The 20,199-nt window shown below is 39.3% G+C and overlaps 1 protein-coding gene across 1 annotated transcript in view; it reads left to right on the top strand.

Annotated features, from left to right (window-relative positions):
* The first annotated feature begins 3,935 nt into the window (after window positions 1-3,935).
* Window positions 3,936-20,199, top strand: part of AGGF1 (angiogenic factor with G-patch and FHA domains 1) — a 41,166-nt gene continuing 24,902 nt past the window's right edge. Inside the window, exons 1-5 of the mRNA XM_081505935.1 lie at window positions 3,936-4,493; window positions 8,494-8,596; window positions 9,564-9,766; window positions 10,588-10,752; window positions 13,203-13,391. Coding sequence (XP_081362061.1) covers window positions 4,284-4,493; window positions 8,494-8,596; window positions 9,564-9,766; window positions 10,588-10,752; window positions 13,203-13,391 — 870 coding nt within the window. The 5' untranslated portion in view covers window positions 3,936-4,283. The remainder of the gene's footprint in view (window positions 4,494-8,493; window positions 8,597-9,563; window positions 9,767-10,587; window positions 10,753-13,202; window positions 13,392-20,199) is intronic.

Below are 20,199 nucleotides of genomic sequence, written 5' to 3' on the forward strand. Positions count from 1 at the left end.
CAGAGTATCAGAACACTACGTTTCAGTCCTGGTTTAGTATTAATTCTATGGTTTGGTTTAGTCGCTAAGGCGTGTCCGACTCTTGAGAGATCCCACAGACTGCAGCCCGCCAGGCTCCTCTGTCTATCGAATTTTCCAGGCAAGAATTCCAGAGTGGGTTGCCCTTTCCTTTTCCAGAGGGTCTTCCTGACCCTTTTCATACTGTTCATGGGGTTGTCAAGGCAAGAATAATGAAGTGGTTTGCCATTCCCTTCTCCAGTAGACCACATTCTGTCAGACCTCTCCACCATGACCTGTCCATCTTGGGTGGCCCCATACAGCATGGCTTAGTTTCACTGAGTTAGACAAGGCTGTGGTCCATGTGATCAGATTGGCTAGTTGTCCGTGACCGTAGTTTCAGCCTGTCTGCCCCGATTCCCTCTCTCAGTGTCCACCATCCTACCTGGGTTTCTCTTACCTTGGACACGGGGTCTCTCTTCACAGCTGCTCCAACAAAGCGCGAACAGTATGAAAAGGCAAAAAGATAGGACACTGAAAGATGAACTCCTTAGGTCAGCAGGTGCCCAATATGATACTGGAGATCAGTGGAGAAATAACTACAGAAAGAATGAAGGGAATGGAGCCAAAGCAAAAACAACACCCAGCTGTGAACGGGACTGGTGATAGAAGCAAGATTCAATGCTGTAAAGAGCAATATTGCATAGGAACCTGGAATGTTAGGTCCATGAATCAGGGCAAATTGGAAGTGGTCAAACAGGAGATGACAAGACTGAACATCGACATTCTAGGAATCAGTGAATTAAGATGGACTGGAATGGGTGAATTTAACTCAGATGACCATTATATCTACTACTGTGGGCAGGAATCCCTTAGAAGAAATGGAGTAGCCATCATGGTCAACAAAAGAGTCTGAAATGCAGTACTTGGATGCAATCTCAAAAACGTCAGAATGATCTCTGTTCGTTTTCAAGGCAAACCTTCAATATCATGGTAATTCAAGTCTATGCCCTGACCAGTAACGCTGAAGATGCTGAAGTTGAACAGTTCTATGAAGACCTACAAGACCTTCTAGAACTAACACCCAAAAAAGATGTCCTTTTCATTGTAGGGGACTGGAACGCAAAAGTAGGAAGTCAAGAAACACCTGGCATAACAGGCAAATTTGGCCTTGGAGTACAGAATGAAGCAGGGCAAAGGCTAACAGAGTTCTGCCAAGAGAACGCACTGGTCATAGCGAACACCCTCTTCCAACAACACAAGAGAAGACTCTACACATGGACATCACCAGATGGTTGATACTGAAATCAAATTGATTATATTCTTTGCAGCCAAAGATGAAGAAGCTCTACACAGTCAGCAAAAACAAGACTGGGAGCTGACTGTGGATCAGATCATGAACTCCTTATTGCCAAATTCAGACTGAAATTGAAGAAAGTGGAGAAAACCACTAGACCATTCAGGTATGACCTAAATCAAATCCCTTATGACTATACAGTAGAAGTGAGAAATAGATTTGAAGGACTAGATCTGATAGACAGAATGCCTGATGAACTATGGATGGAGGTTCATGACATTGTACAGGAGACAGGAATCCAGACCATCCCCAAGAAATAGAAATGCAAAAAAGCAAAATGGCTGTCTGAGGAGGCCTTACAAATAGCTGTGAAAAGATGAGAAGTGAAAAGCAAAGGAGAAAAGGAAAGATATACCCATTTGAATGTACAGTTCCAAAGAATAGCAAGGAGAGATAAGAAAGCCTTCCTCAGTGATCAATGCAAAGAAATAGAGGAAAACAATAGAATGGGAAAGACTAGAGATCTTTTTCAAGAAAATTAGAGATACCAAGGGAACGTTTCATGCAAAGATGGGCTCAATAAAGGACAGAAATGGTAGGGACCTAACAGAAGCAGAAGATATTAAGAAGAGGTGGCAAGAATACACAGAAGAATTGTACAAAAAAGTTCTTCACGACCCAGGCCGTCATGATGGTGTGATCACTCACCTAGAACCAGACATCCTGGAATGTGAAGTCAAGTGGGCCTTAGGAAGCATCACTATGAACAAAGCTAGTGGAGGTGGTGGAATTCCACTTGAGCTATTTGACATCCTGAAAGATGATGCTGTGAAAGTGGTGCACTCAATATGCCAGCAAATCTGGAAAACTCAGCAGTGGCCACAGGACTGGAAAAGGGCAGTTTTCATTCCAATCCTAAAGAAAGGCAATGCCAAAGAATGCTCAAACTAGCACACAATTGTACTCATCTCACATGCTAGTAAAGTAATGCTCAAAATTCTCCAAGCCAGGCTTCAGCAATACGTGAACCGTGAACTTCCAGATGTTCAAGCTGGTTTTAGAAAAGGCAGAGGAACCAGAGATCAAATTGCCAACATCCGATGGATCATCGAAAAAGCAAGAGAGTTCCAGAAAAACATCTATTTCTGCTTTATTGACTATGCTAAAGCCTTTGACTGTGTGGATCACAATAAACTGTGGAAAATTCTGAAAGAGATGGGAATACCAGACCACCTGACCTGTCTCTTGAGAAACCTGTATGCAGGTCAGGGAGCAACAGTTAGAACTGGACATGGAACAACAGACTGGTTCCAAATAGGAAAAAGAGTACTCAAGGCTGTATACTGTCACCCTGCTTATTTAACTTATATGCAGAGTACATCATGAGAAACGCTGGGCTGGAGGAAGCACAAGCTGGAATCAGGATTGCTGGGAAAAATATCAATAACCTCAGATATGCAGATGACACCACCCTTATGGCAGAAAGTGAAGAAGAACTAAAGAGCCTCTTGATGAAAGTGAAAGTGGAGAGTGAAAAAGTTGGCTTAAAGCTCAACATTCAGATTACTAAGATCATGGCATCTGGTCCGATCACTTCATGGCAGGTAGATGGGGAAAAGTGAAAACAGTGGCTGACTTTATTTTTCTGGGCTCCAAAATCACTGCAGATGGTGACTGCAGCCATGAAATTAAAAGACTCTTACTCCTTGGAAGGAATGTTATGACCAACCTAGATAGCATATTAAAAAGCAAAGACATTACTTTGCCAACAAAAGTCCGTATAGTCAAGGCTATGGGTTTTCCAGTGGTCATGTATGGATGTGAGAGTTGGACTATAAAGAAAGCTGAGCGCCAAAGAATTGATGCTTTTGAACTGTGGTGTTGGATAAGGCTCTTGAGAGTCCCTTGGACTGCAAGATCCAACGAGTCCATGCTAAAGGAGATCAGTCCTGGGTGTTCATTGGAAGGACTGATGTTGAAGCTGAAACTCCAATCCTTTGGCCACCTGATGCGAAGAGCTGACTCATTGGAAAAGACCCTGCTGCTGGAAAAGATAGAGGGCAGGAGGAGAAAGGGACGACAGAGGATGAGATGGCTGGATGGCATCACCGACTAAATGGACATGGATTTGGGTGGACTCAGGGAGTTGGTGATGGACAGGTAGGCCTGGCGTGCTGCGGTTCATGGGGTCGCAAAGAGTCGGACACGACTGAGCCACTGAACTGAACTGAACTGAACTGAACTTCCTGACCCAGGGGATATGGAACCCGCGTCTCCCGTGTCTCCTGCATTGCAGGCAGATTCTTTACCGCTTGAGCCATTAATTCTTGGCAAATCATTTCTTGGAGATTCACTCTTCTTCTCTGTAAAATAAGCAGGTAGGAAGTGAACTCTGTGCAAAAAGTTTGAAAACGTTTGAAAAAGTACGATGGTAAAAGCCTGCAAGATTGCTCGACCTAGTTCATCTCTCCCGGTGTACAGTCTGGAGCAGCTTTCGCATTGGCTCTCCACGCCCTCGGTACCGCCTCGCCCCGCCCACCCGGTAGCCGGCGCTGTGCGCCGTAAGGCCCTTCTAGACTCCCGTCGCTTCCTTTTCCGTCTCGGCCCGCCCACCGTCGGCACCATCGTTTCCGGTTCCGCCGAGAAACGGTCGGGTTGCTTCGGTCCCTTCTCTAGCCCGCCCATTTCTCTAACGTTTTTGCGGCTTACGGGGTCGGTTGGACGGGAAGTTACCAATAAAGTTTTATTGTTTGAAAGCCGGCCTGGCTGGGCCGTGCCCACTATCCTTTCCCTTGTTTGTTTGGCCGCAGTCCCTCTCGGCTACAGGGAGCAAGCTTCAGGGCGTCATGGCCAGGGGCCGCCGCGGCCGGGCGGAGCTGAGGCCGCCTTTCGCTGCCCACGCGCTCCCTTGGCTCCCGGGTCCGCCGGCGTCCACCTCAGTCTGAACGCAGCTCCCTCCGCACCCACGGGCCGCCTCGTGCCGGACCCCATGGCCTCCGAGGCGCCGCCGCCTTCGTTGTCTCCGTCGCCGCCTCCGTCCCCCGAGCCTGAGCTGGCCCAGCTGAGGCGCAAGGTGGAGACGTTGGAACGCGAGCTGCGGAGCTGCAAGCGACAAGTGAGGGAGATCGAGAAGCTGCTGCATCACACGGAGCGGCTGTACCAGAGCGCCGAGAGCAACAACCAGGAGCTCCGCACCCAGGTGCGCCGTCCGGTTCCAATCCCACGCCCCACCCAGCCCGCGGCGAGGCCTTCGAGGGCTGGGATCGCCTCGGGAGGGCTCCCTGGCAGGGCACTGGGCTGCTTTAGAGAGTACCTGAAAGAGTTAAAAGTTTTGTGCTATTTTAATTACAAGAACCTTTGGAACAAACCTAAGAGTTGGGGTACTCGGTTAAGATGAAATGCGTGAGCTGCAGTTGCGGCCGGGCGTGAAGTGAACTTAAGGACCTTGAGTTTTCATTCTCAGTTGTAAAATCCCCTTGGCAGTAGGCACATTTATAATATTCCAAATCACTTTTTGAGTTTGTAAAGCACCGATTGCAATCAGAGTCCCATTTATCATTGTCTAGAAGGGTGAACTGAAATTGAGCTTTCCAGTTCCAGTTCAGTCGCTCAGTCGTGTCTGACTCTTTGCGACCTTGGTTGAGCCTTGAATTGAGCCTTGGTTGCCCGTAAAATGAGAATGATGGCATCAACTGATGAAGGTTAAGTCAAATTAAGCGTCAATAAACTTTCACCGGTTTGATCGCTATGTATACGTGAGGAGTGGTAAAGGTGGCTCAGTGGTAAAAGAATCCACCTGCCAATGCAGGAGACGTGAGGGGGGGGGGGTCCAGAAAATCGTGTGGAGCAGGTAATGGTAACCTCTTCCAGTATTCTTGCCTGGGAAGTCCCATGGACAGAGGAGCCTAGTGAGCTACGGTCCGGAGGGTCGCAACGAGTCAGACACGATGAAGCGACTAAACAACAAGAACGTATTAATGAGGTTGTTTCCGGGCATTTATCTTGAATTGTCTGGTGGAAGTCGGGAAGATAGAACTCTTGCTTGTTAAAGACACTAAGCAGCTAACTCTTTCCCATAAAATATACAGTAAGGGCAAATATTTAAACTAACAAACATCTGCTGCTACTACCAAAGCTGAAACTAGAGTGAAGCAAACAAGGCATCTAAGGCACAAAATTTAAGGAGGACTAACACTTAGGCTAATGAAAGTTTAGGATAGTACCTGAGAATCACTACCCCTTTGAATTTTTAAACAGCATAATTTTTCCAGCTTGATTTTTGGGGGCTATTGCACTCTTTCCCAACAAGTTGTATTTACACGTAATTATTAATTTCAGTTAAACTTTGTCCTTTGACATATATTGGTACATTTCCTAAAGCCACATATGTAGGCTGAAAATTAAAGTATCAGACTTTGTTATGCTTTGTCAAATAAGGTATGCAAATAAGTGCTGAGTTGCAGTGACTTTCTGTGACCATTGTATGGAGTTGTAGAAAATTTGTGTTTGGTTACTCAACAGCTATTTCTTGGACACCTACAGGAAACTACAAATACGGTTAAAATATTGTGGGGAAAAGGGAGCAAAATTTGATAGCCTTAAAAAAAAACGCCTCTTTTAATTCTAAATTGTGAAAGTACTGCCTGCTACAGAGATTCTAAAAACCGTTTCTGCTAGTCTTTGAAGAGCCAGCATTTTGGTTATTAGTGTTAACTTGATAGTCATCTAATATGAAAAATTGAAATGCACAGAAAGCTGTAACTTTCCTAGTGATAGTAATGACTCTACTATCTTTCTAGTCAGCCTCCCATGGTGTTGGGTGGAGTTCGTTAACTGTGCTTGTTAATTACTAGATAGTGGTTTATCTGGAGCAGTAAAAAATTGGCTTGAGAATTGAAGCTGAACTAGCAGGAAAATACATAATGTACAGGCTTTGGAGTCAAAGAAACTGTGCAAATTACTTTATCTCTTTAGATTTCTCATGTTTAAAATGGGGATTAGGACAGCCAGTTTGTAAGGTGATTTTAAGAATGAATGAGATGTCATCCAAATTACCAAGTGCAGTGCCTAGAATGTAGCATGTGCTAAATAAATTATCTTCTTCACAGTAATAGTAGTAGTAGTAGCCAGAGCCAGGACTAGGGCAAAGCAGTCAGTAGCCTAAGGTGAAAAATTCAAGGGGGTAGTGATTCTCAGGTACTATCCTCAACTTTCCTGAGCCTAAGTGTGAATGCCTCCTTAAATTTTGTGCCTTAGGTGCCTGCTTGCTTCACTCTAGTTCCAGCTTTGGTGGTAGCACCAGATCTGATCATTTATGAAATGCATAGATAATCAGTATATAATCAGTCTTACCACCTGTCTCTTTTTATTCTCTGTGTAACGTGAAAGAAATACATGGAAGCTTGTATTTTAGTTTCATGCTTATAAGGAATATAATCTCACATTGCATCATCGAAAAAGCAAGAGAATTCCAGAAAATCATCTATTTCTGCTTTATTGACTATGCCAAAGCCTTTGACTGTGTGGAACACAATAAACTGTGGGAAATTCTGAAAGAGATGGGCATACCAGACCACCTGACCTGCTGCTTGAGAAATCTGTGTGCAGGTCAGGAAGCAACAGTTAGAACTGGACACGTAACAATAGACTGGTTCCAAATCAGGAAAGGAGTATGTCAAGGCTGTATATTGTCACCCTGCTTATTTAACTTATATGCAGAGGACATAGTGAGAAACGCTGGGTTGGATGAAGCACAGCTGGAATCAAGATTGCCGGGAGAAATATCAATAACCTCAGATATGCAGATGGCACCACCCTTACGGCAGAAAGTGAAGAAGAACTAAAGAGCCTCTTGATGAAAGTGAAAGAAGAGAGTGAAAAAGTTGGCTTAAAGCTCAACATTCAGAAAACTAAGATCATGGCATCCAGTCCCATCACTTCACGGGAAATAGATGGGGAAACAGTGGCTGACTTTATTCTTCTGGGCTCCAGAATCACTGCAGATGGTGACTGCAGCCATGAAATTAAAAGACGCTTACTCCTTGGAAGAAAAGCTATGACCAACCTAGACAGAATATTAAAAAGCAGAGACATTACTTTGTCAACAGAGGTCCCTCTAGTCAAGGCTATGGTTTTTCCAGTAGTTATGTGTGGATGTGAGAGTTGGAGTATAAAGAAAGCTGAGTGCCAGAGAATTGATGCTTTTGAACTGTAGTGTTGGAGAAGACTCTTGAGAGTCCCTTGGACTGCAAGGAGATCCAACCAGCCCATCCTAAAGGAGATCAGACCTGGGTAGGACTGATATTGAAGCTGAAACTCCAATCCTTTGGCCACCTGATGCGAAGAGCTGACTCATTTGAAAAGACCCTGAGGCTGGGAAAGATTGAGGGCAGGAGCAGAAGGGGACGACAGAGGATGAGATGGTTGGATGGCATCACCAACTCAATGGACATGAGTTTGGGTGGACTCCGGGAGTTGGTGATGGACAGGGAGGCCTTGTGTGCTACAGTCCATGGGGTCGCAAAGAGTGGGGTACGACTGAGCAACTGAACTGAACTGAACTGGTCTCACATTGAGATCCTGTTTGACTGAGGTGTGCTAATAAGGGTGCTCCTATCTGTTGATGGGTGTTTTTCACGCTCTGTTGCTCTGGCCTTGACTTTCAGTGAGGCACAGGGAGGCCAGATGCCCCTCTGAGGCAGTCACCTCTGTTTCCTTCTGCTCCAGTTATTTAGGTATAAGATTACTATTTCAAGAAAAAAGTGTGTTAAATTATATGAGTGACATTATTTAAGTGAATAGTTAATTCCACGTGGAGAACACTGAATGATACTAGGTAATTTAATTCTCCTCAAGGGGAGCTGCTGACCGGTTAAGATGTTATTATAAAGACATTCTTATTTTGTTAGGAATAAAATAAATCTGTTCACAGAGTCTTACTAATTTAGTCAGTCTGATTTTTGGGAGGAATAGTCTGAGGTTTTGCAAGAGAGTATAGGAATAAAAACATCTCCCTTTGCAGATGTAAAAGGTGAAAGCCAATTATAGTATTTTCAGTTTTTCTGAAAGGAAACTAGCTGATACTGGTACTTCTGCAAACTTTTACCAGGAAAAATAATTATTGTAATTTTAGGAGAATAATGTACATATTAGTAGATTGCGGTATGGTTTATTTTTCCTAAAGCCTTGTTTTCTTTCAGGTAGAAGAGCTCAGTAAAATACTCCATTGTGGGAGAAACGAAGATAATAAAAAGTCTGATGTAGAAGTACAAACAGAGAACCACCCTCCTTGGTCAATCTCAGGTATTCATCTTATAGTGAAGCTATCCAAATACTTTTACCTTCAGATCATGCCAATGTGGTGTTTTCTTTAAACTTAAAAAGTGTATACATATAGATAAATAGACCTGTTACAAAGTTGACTTTTCTCTATATGACTTGGTATTTTCAGATAATCTATTTGCTCTTGTGGTGGGAAAGTAGAAATTATTGTTACTCTTATAAATACATAATATTGCTGATGTTTTCAGTGGCACATTCACTGAGTAATTTTTGCTCTGCTGTAAACCATCTCCTCTCATCTCGCCTTACTTGTGACCAGGGGTTATGTTGATGTATTCCACTTAGCATCAATTCAGTGTCAGTCTCTGAGGTCCTTCTGTGAGGAGGATGGGCCTACAACCATGGCCTCATCAATGGCATGATGTTGTGAGGCAAAATAACTGAGCACCTGGGTTTTAATAAACAGAAATCACAGGAAATGGTCTTTCCCAATCAATTTTGCCTTCTTTATTCTGTGCACAGCTTAGCTGAATTATGATATTAGGTTTTCTTAAAAAGTCAGCACCATGACTGAAATTTGATGGAAAAATGAGCCCTTGACATGTTGTCTTTATTCCTGTGTCATTTGATATTCAACAATACTAAAGTATGTGGTTAGATATTTTTAAGAGTTGCTAATTTTTTTTCGACAGAGCAACCTATCTACCTGTTTTCTTTTTTTACTCTTGCTATGGAAAATCCAGATCTGCTTACCTTTTTTTCTTTTTATCTCGACAACTAGGATACTGAAGGTGACATTAGAATCAAAGATATATACTTCTGCAGATTTACTTGCACTATTCATTTTAATCTGTTAAAATGTGTATAATTGTAAAAATACAAGTTGCATGCAATATGTGCTCTTTTGTGTTCACTGGCAATATTTTGGAATTAAGTTCTTTTTATATACACTATTCTAATATAATACCACTTTTTGTTTTTGTAATAGATTATTACTATCAGACATACTATAACAACGTTAATCTTCCAAATAAAGCATCTGAACTCTCAGTTCAGGAAGATAAGGATATCAAAGCTTCTACTTTTAATTCTAAAGACCAGTCACACATAGAAAATGATACTTATGCTGGTACTGATATAACAGAAGATGTCAATTTTGAACAAGAGGACCATTTTGCCTCGAATTCACAGGTAATAGAATGCTTTACTTGAAACTGTTATTACAGGAACTTGTTCTTCTTTGTTGTTATTACAGAGAAAAATAGAGTTCTTTCTTTTATCACAGCATATGCAAGGGTTGTAAACATGCTGTAATTATGTAGTAAATTACACACTTTTTGAGAAGCAAAAATTAGAACTTATTCATATGTGTAATTGTTTTCCTACTCTATTGTGTTCCAAAAAAAAGTAAGATACACAAACTAAAACAAAATTTGTCAGTATGTTTTGACTCAACCAAAAAATCTTGAACAACCACGATACCGTGTTCACACCAACTTCTTTTAATGCTTCCTTTATGTCTAATATCATGCCATTGTCAAATTTCCCAGAATGTTTTATAAATTAGTTTCTACAGTTTGTTTGAATCAGGATCCCGTAACGGTTATACAGGGCAACTGCTTAGTATGTGATATATAATTCATAGCTTTCCTCTCCCATCTGTTTTCTAAAATTGTTTCCCTTTGTGCCTGTAACTGTTGAAGAATCCTGATCATTTGTATTAAAGAATAGTTCAGTCTGTATTTTGCAGATTGCTTCCCTATTGTATTAGATATTTATTTTTGAATAATGGTCACTAACTTGTAGTGTCTTCAAAACTGGGTCAGATTTGAATTAACTGACATATATTTTTTAAAGTGAATCAAATTGTAATTGATAGCCATCCCTTTCCATTGCAGAAACTAAGGTCTTATATTCCACATAGTTTATAGGTCTATTTATTGTTTCAAATTCTGCTACTTTTTAATTTAAGGATGTTTTTGTCCTGTTTGACATGATTGTACCATATCTAGGAGCCAGCATCTGCGTTAGCAACAGAGAATACATCCTTAGAAGGTTCGTCACTAGCTGAAAGTTTGAGAGCTGCAGCAGAAGCTGCTGTATCACAGACTGGATTTAGTTATGATGAGAACACTGGGTTGTATTTTGATCACAGTACTGGATTCTATTATGATTCTGTAAGTATCTCAGACTTTTTCATGCTGGATGCTTGTGTTTTTAGCCGCTTGAATGCTTAATATTAAACCTTAGGTTGAATTAAGAAGAGCAGGGAGCTGCATGTAAAACTTGTTTGATTCAGAGCTATTTGATAAGAATAAAGGTTTATAAAATAGCTTATGGTACTATACTTTTATGTTTATTTAATTAGATGAGTTAATTGTGTTATTATAGATTATTGTTTTAGAGAGATCTAATAACCTTTACATGTAAAGTAACATACAGAAATGTTAGCATATTTATTAATAAAAAGAGATGAGAACTGCATTTTGTAAAATGTTTAGAACTTAACATTTTTTCATAGAATTTATATAGAAGTAACATTGTTAGTTCTAGGCTTGGGGTGAGATTTTTCTTTTCAATTGTTTCAAATACCTGTATCTTTGTGAATTCATTTTAGTCCACAGAGGAGTCTTTTTTTAAGAAATTCTTTGTGGCATGTTTATTAGTTAGTGTTCTATTTTCTGTGGCTTTTAAGCTTTCTACTTAAAAAAAATCAATCTGTTAACAGTGAGAACTAGGGAATTAGTGTGGAATCAGAAATACAGTGAACCACTAACTAGGACAAAACCAGAAAATAAAATTCTTGATTTATAATGCAGTGTTTTGACTGTTGAAGATCTAGTACTTAGTTGGATTTTTTCAGGTTTTGATGACAGTAATGATGGAACTCAGTATACCCACATTCTTCAACCTCTGTGGTCTGCAAATATGATCTGGTCCTCAGGAATTACAGAATGTAGTGAGTGCCACAAAGTGGAGCAGATATTCACCATTCCAGTTATAGCAACTGTTATTAACTAATCTAGGGAACATAATGATAATAGTAAATACTTTAGATAATCGATTTCATTAGCTTGTCAGTTTGCACTTGGTATAGTACTTTGTAAATACTCTGTAAAGAGAGGGTTTTCTTTCACAGAAGTATGCCAATTGAAAATGTTAATTAATACTCAGAAAATAAATGTTTAAACTCTTATTACCAAAGAAAATAACGATTAGTTAATTGGTTTCTAGGAAAATATGCAATTTCCAAGTATATGACATTAGTCTTTGTCATTCTTCTACCTTCCTTTCTTTTTTCTTTTTTTTTATAAATTTATTTATTTTAGTTGGGGGCTAATTACTTTACAATATTGTAATAGTTTTTGCCATACATTGACATGAATCAGCCATGGGTTTACATGTGTTCCCCTTCCTGGACCCCCCACCCACCTCCCTCCCCATCCCATCCCTCTGGGTCTTCCCATTGCCTTCCTTTCTGTAACTTTCCTCCTGACATCTCTTCCGTAAATGCTTAATTACATTCTGCAGGTTGTGTGTCTTTGGAGTAGGGACTTCATTGTTTTGCCATTTTTATTTTGCTAGTTTTCATTTTAATTAAATAAAAATTTTCTTACATATTTTAAATGTCCGTATTTTGGGCTAAAAGGTAGCAGATTAAAAAGATTTCAGTTGTAGAAGTTCTGTTATTGCTGGAAATAAAGATTTAAAGCTTCCATTCAGTTTTTTAGCTAAAAGAAAGATAGTGAGAATTATAAATATCTTTTGTAAGAGATTTACAAAATGAATTAGTAAATTGCAATAGTATCAACACTTAGAAAAATAATTCTTTTTCAGGAAGCTTTAGTTGCTTAATCTCAGTGTATTGCAAGATGTTTCCAGGTCTGGTCTGCATGGATTTATGATGTAAATAAGATATAGACTGTTCAGTTAAATCTTGGCCAGTATCTAATAAATGCAGATGATTCTGTAATTTTATCTTTCTAGTTTTTATCCATAATTGACCAAAATTCTGTATTGCATGGCTGCTTTACAGTAAGTCTTATGTAGTTACTTAGTGTAGAATTGATTAGTGAAGACAGTTGTTTGATTTCTATGTAAAGAATGTTATGTTACAGTATTGGTGAGCTTAATTTTATTTTCAAATTTTCTCCAGAGTTTTGAATCATGAACTGTAAGAGGCAAATCTTTGTTTTATGACATTGAGAGGAGGGTTTAGGGGTTTATACTACCAAATCATTACCATGTAATTATATAGATAATGAGTCTGGAATTGCTTTTATGTGGTCAGCTTTTTCTCATGCATACCTTAGTTTTCATGACTTCTAAAGATTTCTTGTTGAACCATCTGAAGTTGCTATTTCTGTAAGCATAAACATGGTCAAATGTTGGCAATTACATGAGATTTAATTTAATATATGTTATTTATTTTCCACACTAGGTAAACTAGAGGAGATATTGAATGGTAAAGTATTTTGGAAAGTTACAAGCATTTTTATTATGTTATCTTTATTATTTTTTTTCCAGAAAAAACTGTAATTCTTTAAAGAAACACATTTACTAGGAAGTTTAGTTTTCTATTTTATTTCGTCATGAATAGAACTTACTGTTCCCTTCACTTTGAAAGGAAAACCAGCTGTATTATGATCCCTCCACTGGAATTTATTACTACTGTGATGTGGAAAGTGGTCGATACCAGTTTCATTCTCGAGTGGATTTGCAGCCTTATCAGACTTCTAGCACAAAACAAAGTAAAGATAAAAAGTTGAAGAAGAAAAGAAAGGATCCAGATTCTTTTACAACAAATGAAGAAAAGGTAACGTCATCATAATTTTTAAAACTTACACAATGGTGATATAGTTAAGCCAGTTTTGTTTTTTTACATTCTACTTTATTTATTTGGCTGCTCTGGGTCTTTTTGTGGTGTGCAGGCTCTTTATTGTGGTGTGTGGGCTTCTCTGTAGTGCCCAGGCTCAGTTGGCTGGCAGCATATGGAATCTTGGTTCCTCCAGCAGGGATAGAACTCCAGTCCCCTGCTTTGGAAGCTGAATTCCTAACCACTAGACCACCAGGGAAGTCCCAAAGCCAAAATTTTTGATGCAACTGAAAATCATTAGTAACTCTGCTTTTTTTTTTTTTTTTTAATTTAATTGGAGTATATGTGCTTTGTAGTGTTGTGTTAGTTTCTTCTGAACAGCAAAGTCATTCAACCACAAATATGTATGTCTTCTCTTCCTTGGATTTCCTTCCCATTTAGGTCACCACAGAGCACTGAGTAGAGTTCCCTGTGCCATACAGTTGGTTCCATTAATTATCTATTTTATACATAGTAGTGTGTATATGACTTCCTGGTGGTGCAATGGGAAGGAATCTACCTGCCAGTGCTAGAGACACAGGAGACGCAAATTCAGTCCCTGGTTCAAGAAGATCCCCTGGCATAGGAAGTGGCAACCCACTCCAGTATTCTAGCCTGGAGAATCCCATGGACAGAGAAGCCTGGTAGGCCACAATCCACAGGGTCACAAAGAGTCAGACACGACTGAGCAACTGAGCACACACCTATAGTGTATATATGCCAGTCCCAGTCTCCCTGTCCACCCTACCCAGTAAGACTGTATTTTAAATATAGCATTTAATTAGAATATTATATCATTATAATATTATAAGAACGAGATACCAGAATATTATCAATCAAGAAACTTCTACATGGGGCAAACATGGACTTTTTACAAACTCTCAGTTACTAGAAGTAGAAAAAAATTTTTTCTTTTTTTTAGCCTGAAATAAGCCTTATTTTATTGACCACTGAAAAAAATTTAAGTTTGAAGCAGGTAGATATAGGGCAGATAAAGTGCTCTTGTGTTGTGTGATTTGGAAGAAGACCATTCAGAGCGTCTATTGATAATCTGATGTCGGTGCACAATTCACAACAGAAGAAAAACAGAGTTTATAAGCAGATATGGGTAAAAGTTCAATATTCTTAGTTGTGTTGAGCAGTTACTTATGTTAGGAAACGTAAGAGAAACATCCCCTGCTAGCAAATATAGGGCATATGTGCGTTTATTGGTTTAAACTGGTCTCTTTTGGGAAAATAGGCTGCTTGCTTGCCTGTGTGCTCAGCCGTGTCCGACTCTTTGTGACTCCGTGTCTGTTTCTGTCTTGTAAGTAAGTTTATTTGTGTCATGTTTTAGATTCCATGTATAAGTGATTTATATAATATTTGTCTTTCTCTGATCTAGTTCATTTAGGATGATAATCTCTAGTTGTATCTACGTTGCTGCAAATGGTGTGATCCTTCTTTATGGCTGAGTAGTAGTCCGTTCAGCTGATCTGTCTGTGAACTTTTAGATTGCTTCTGTGTCTGCCTGTTATAAATAGTGCTGCTGTGAATATTGGTGTGCATGTGTCTGTTTGAATTACTTTTCTCCGGATATCTGCCCAGGAGTAGGATTGATGGACCATAATGTAGCCCTCTGTGTGCATGCTCAGTCTTGTGTGCATGCTCAGTCGTGTCCCACTCTGTGCGACCCCATGGACTGTAGCCACTAGGCTCTTCTGTCCGTGGGATTCTCCAGGTAGGAATACTGGAGTAGGTTGCCATTTCCTTCTCCAGGGGATCTTCCCAACCCAGGGATCGAACCCGTGTCTCCTACACTAGCAAATGGATTCTTGACCACTGAGCCACCTTGGAAGCCCTGTGTAACTCTGTTTTTAGCATTTTAAGGAACTTCCCATACTATTTTCCATAGTGGCTGCACAACTTATATTCCCATCAACAGTATAGGAGGGTTCTCTCTTCTCCACACCGTCTCCAGCATTTATTATTTGTAGACTTTTTAATCATGGCCATTCTGAACAGTGTGGGATGTTACTTCATTGTAGTTTTGATTTGTATTTCTCTAATAGTCAGCAAAGGAGCATCTTTTCATGGGCCTTTTGGCTATCTATATGTTTTCTTTGGAGAAATGTCTGTTTAGGTCTTCTGCCCAATTTTTTGATTGTATTATTTGTTTTTCTTTTCTTACTGAGTTGTATGAGCTGTTTATGTATTTTGGAAATTGTCATCAGTCACATCATTTGTGAAAATTTTCTCCCAGTCTGTAGGTTGTCTTTTTGTTCATTTATAGTTTACTTTGCTGTGCAAAAACATTTAAGTTTAATTAGATCCCCTTTGTTTATATTTCTGTTGCTTTGAAACACTGACATATGAAAACATTGCTACTATTTATGTCAAAGAATATTTTACCTATGTTCTCTTCTAAGAGTTTTATGGTAGCATGTTTTAATATTTAAGTCTTTAAGGCCATTTTGAGTTTATTTTTGGGTAGGCTATGAGGGAATGTTCTAACTTTACTGATTTTTATATGTGGCTGTCAGCTTTCCCAACATCATTTGCTGAAGAACTGTCTTTTCTCCATCATATATTCTTTCTTCCTTTGTTGCATTTAAGTCTTTAATCTATTTTGAGAAAATGGTCCAGTTTCACTTTTTTGCATTTAGCTGTTTAGTTTTTCCAACACCATTTACTAAAGAGGCAGTCTTTTCCCATTGTATATTCTTGCCTCCCTTGTCATAAATTAGTTGCCCATATAAATGTGAGTTTATTTCTGGGTTCTATTCTATTACATTGATCTGTGGGTCTTCTTTTGTGCTGGTACCATACTGTGGGTTACTGTAGCTTTGTAGTATATTTTGAAATTAGAGTGCATGGTACCTCCAGCTTTGTTCTTCTTTCTTAAGATTGTTTTGGCTATTTGGGTTCTTTTTTGTTTCCCTACAAATTACAGAATTTTTCTAGTTCTATGAAAAACACCATTGGAATTTGATAGGGATTGCATTAAGTATGTAGATTGCTTTGGATATAGTATAGCCATTTTAACAGTATTAATTCCCGTAATCCATGAGCACACTATATCTTTCCCTTTCTTTCATCAATATCTTAGAGTTTTCAGAGTATGAGTCTATTATTACCTCTTTGGTTAGATTTATTCCTAGGTATTTTATTCTTTTTGATGCAGTTATAAATGTGATTGTTTTCTTAATTTCTCTTGTAGTTTGTTGTTAAGTATATAAAAATACAGCAGGTTTCTGTATTTTTGTAGATTTGTGTTCTGGAACTTTACTGAACTCATATTAGTTCTTATAGTTTTTGGTAATGTCTTTAGGATTTTCTATTTATTGTATCAGGTCACCTGCAAACAGTGACAGTTTAACTTCTTTTCTGGTTTGGATTTGTTTTCTTTCTTTTTCTTGTCTGTTTTCTGTGGCCAGGACTTCCAATATTGTATTGAATAAATGTGGCAAGTGTGACACCTGTCTTGTGCCTGATCTTAGAGAAAATGCTTCAGCTTTTCACCATTGAGTATGATGTTGGATATGGGTTTGTCATATGTATGTGTGTGTGCTAAGTAGCTTCAGTCATCTCTGACTGAAGCTTTGTGACCCCATGGACTATAGCCCACCAGGCTCCTCTGTCCATGGGAGCCTCAGGCAAGAATACTGGAGTGGGTTTCCTCCCCCTCCTCCTCTGAGGTGGGGGGTTGTTATCTATGACCTTTATTATGTTGAGGTATATTTCCTTTGTATCTACTCTGTACTTTATCATAAGTTGATGTTGAATTTTGTCATAAACTTTTTCTGTATCTGTTGAGATATTCATATGATTTTTATTCTTCAGTGTGTTAGTGTGGTGTATCATGTTGATTGATTTGTGGATATTGAACCATCCTTGCATTCCTGGGATAAATCCCATTTGATCATGGTGCATGGTCTTTTAATGTATTGTTGAATTTGGTTTGCTAGTATTTTTACATCTGTGTTCATCAGTGATATTGGCCTGAAATTTTATTTTACTTGTGGTGTGTTTGGTTTTCGTGTCAGGCTGATGCTGGCCTTGTAGAATGAGTTCAAAATGTTCCTTCCTCTTTAACTTCTTAGAATAATTTGAGAAAGATAGGTTTGTTAGTTCAGTAGTTCAGTTCAGCTCAGTCGTGTATGACTCTTTGTGACCCCATGAACTGCAGCATACCGAGCTTCCCTGTCCATCACCAACTCCCCGAGCCTGCTGAAGCTCATGTCCATTGAGTCCGGTGATGCCATCCAACCAGCTCATCCTCTGTCATCCCCTTCTCCTCCTGCCTTCAGTCTTTCCCACCCTCAGGGTCTTTTCCAGTTAGTCAGTTCTTCGCATCTGGTGGCCAAAGTATTGGAGCTTCAGCTTCAGCATCAGTCATTCCAGTGAATATTCAGGACTGATTTCCTTTAGGATTGACTGATTGGATCTCCTTGCAGTCCAGGGGACTCTCAAGAGGCTTCTCCAACACCACAGTTCAGAAGCATCAGTTCTTTGGTCTTTAGCCTTCTTTATGGTCCCACCTCTCACATCCATATATAACTACTGGAAAAACCATAGCTTTGACTAGACGGACCTTTGTCAGCAAAGTAGTGTCTCTGCTTTTCAATATGCTGTCTAGATTGGTCATAGCTTTTCTTCCAAGAAACAAGCATCTTTTAAATTTCACAACTGCAGTCACCATCTGCAGTGATTTTGGAGCCCCCCAAAATAAAGTCTGTCACTGTTTCCATTGTTGCCCCATCTATTTGCCATGAAGTGACGGGACCAGATGCCATGATCTTTGTTTTTTGAATGTTGAGTTTTAAGCCAGCTTTTTCACTCCCTCTTTCACTTTCATCAAGAGGCTCCTCAGTTCCTCTTTGCTTTCTGCCATGAGGGTGGTGTCATCTGCATATCTGAGGTTATTCATATTTCTCCCGGCAATCTTAATTCCAGTTTGTGCTTTATCCAGCCCGGCATTTCTCATGATGTACTCATTACATACAAGTTAAGTAAGCAGAGTGACAATATACAGCCTTGACATACTCCTTTGCCAACTTGGAACCAGTCCGTTGTTCCATGTCTGGTTTTAACTGTTGCTTCTTGACCTGCATACAGATTTCTCAGAAGGCAGATTAGGTGGTCTGGTATTCCCATCTCTTTAAGGATTTCCCACAGTTTGTCGTGGTCCACATAGTCAAAGGCTTTGGTGTAGTCAATAAAGCAGAAATAGATGTTTTTTGGAACTCTCGTGCTTTTCTGCCTTTTCTAAATCCAGCTTGAACATCTGGAAGTTCTCGGTTCACGTACTGTTGAAGCCTGGCTTGGAGAATTTTGAGCATTACTTTGCTAGCATGTGAGAAGAGTGCAATTGTGCGGTAGTTTGAACATGCTTTGGCATTGCCTTTCTTTGGGATTGGAATGAAAACTGACCTTTTCCAGGCCTGTGGCCACTGCTGAGTTTTCCAAATTTGCTGGCATATGGAGTGCAGCACTTTAACAGCATCATCTTTTATGTTTGTTAACTATTCTCTAAATGTTTGGTCGAATTCACTTGTGAGGTCATCTGGTCCTAGATTTTTATTAGTTATGAGTTTTTTGATTACTGAATCATTTTCATTTCTGGTAAATGATTCATTGATATTTTTTATATTATCCTGATTCAGTCTTGGGAGACTATTTTTCAGGATTTATCCATTTTATTCTGAGTTGTCCATTTTATTGGCATATATGTTGTCCATAGTAAACTCTTATTCTTATTTCTGCAATATCAATTGTAACTTCTCTTTGATTTCTGATTTTATTTATTTGGGTCCTCTTTGATGATGAGTCTGTCTAAAGGCTTAACAATTTTGTTTATTTTTTCAGAGAACCAGCTCTTAGTTTTACTGATCTTTTTTCTATTTTTAGTCTCTGTATCCTTTCTTTCCTCCTCCTTTTTTTTTTGTCTGTGCCTTGCAGCTGCAGAATCTTAGTTCCCCAACAGAGGTTAAACTTGTGCCCCCCTGCAGTGGAAGCACAGAGTCCTAACCACTGGACCTCCCGGGAATTTCTTGTATCGTTTATTTCTGCTCTGACCTTTATTATTTCTTCTCTTAACTTTGGGTTTTTTCCTTCTTTTTCTAGATCCTTCAGCTGTAAGGTTAGATTGTTTATTTGGAATTTTTCTTATTCCTGAGGTAGGCTTGTCTTGTTCTTAACTTCTTAGAACTGCTTTTGCCTCATCCCATGGATTTTAGATAACTATGTTAACATTTTCATTTGTCTCCAGTTATTTTTTCAGATCTCCTTTTTGAATTCACTAGTGACCAGTTGCTTGTGTAGTAGCTTGTTGTTTAGATTCTTATGTGTTTTTTGCAGTTTATTTCTTACAGTGGGTTTCTAGTCTTTCACTGTTGTGATTGGAAAAGCTGCCTGATAATTCAGTCTTAATTTTATTTGAAATTGAGAAATTGAAGTATAATTGATTTACAGGATTGTGCTAATTTCTGCTGTACAGAAAAGTGACTCAGTTATACACACATATATATTCTTTTCTTAAAATATTCTTTTCCATTAACGGTTTATCCCAGGAGACTGGATATAGTTGCCTGAGCTATACGGTAAGACTTTGTCTATCTATTTTAAATGTAGTAACTTGCATCTACTAACTCCAGACTCCAAGTTCATCCCTTTCCCTCCCTCTCTCCCCTTTGGCAACCACAAGAGTGTTCTCTGTGTCTGTGAGTCTGTTTCTGTTTTGTAAATAGGTTCATTTGGGCCATATTTTAGATTCCACATGTAAGTGATA

The sequence above is a fragment of the Giraffa tippelskirchi genome, chromosome 7 (assembly GCF_054371585.1).
Source record: "Giraffa tippelskirchi isolate mGirTip1 chromosome 7, T2T-mGirTip1v1.2.pri, whole genome shotgun sequence".
In the NCBI taxonomy this organism is placed as follows: domain Eukaryota; kingdom Metazoa; phylum Chordata; class Mammalia; order Artiodactyla; family Giraffidae; genus Giraffa; species Giraffa tippelskirchi.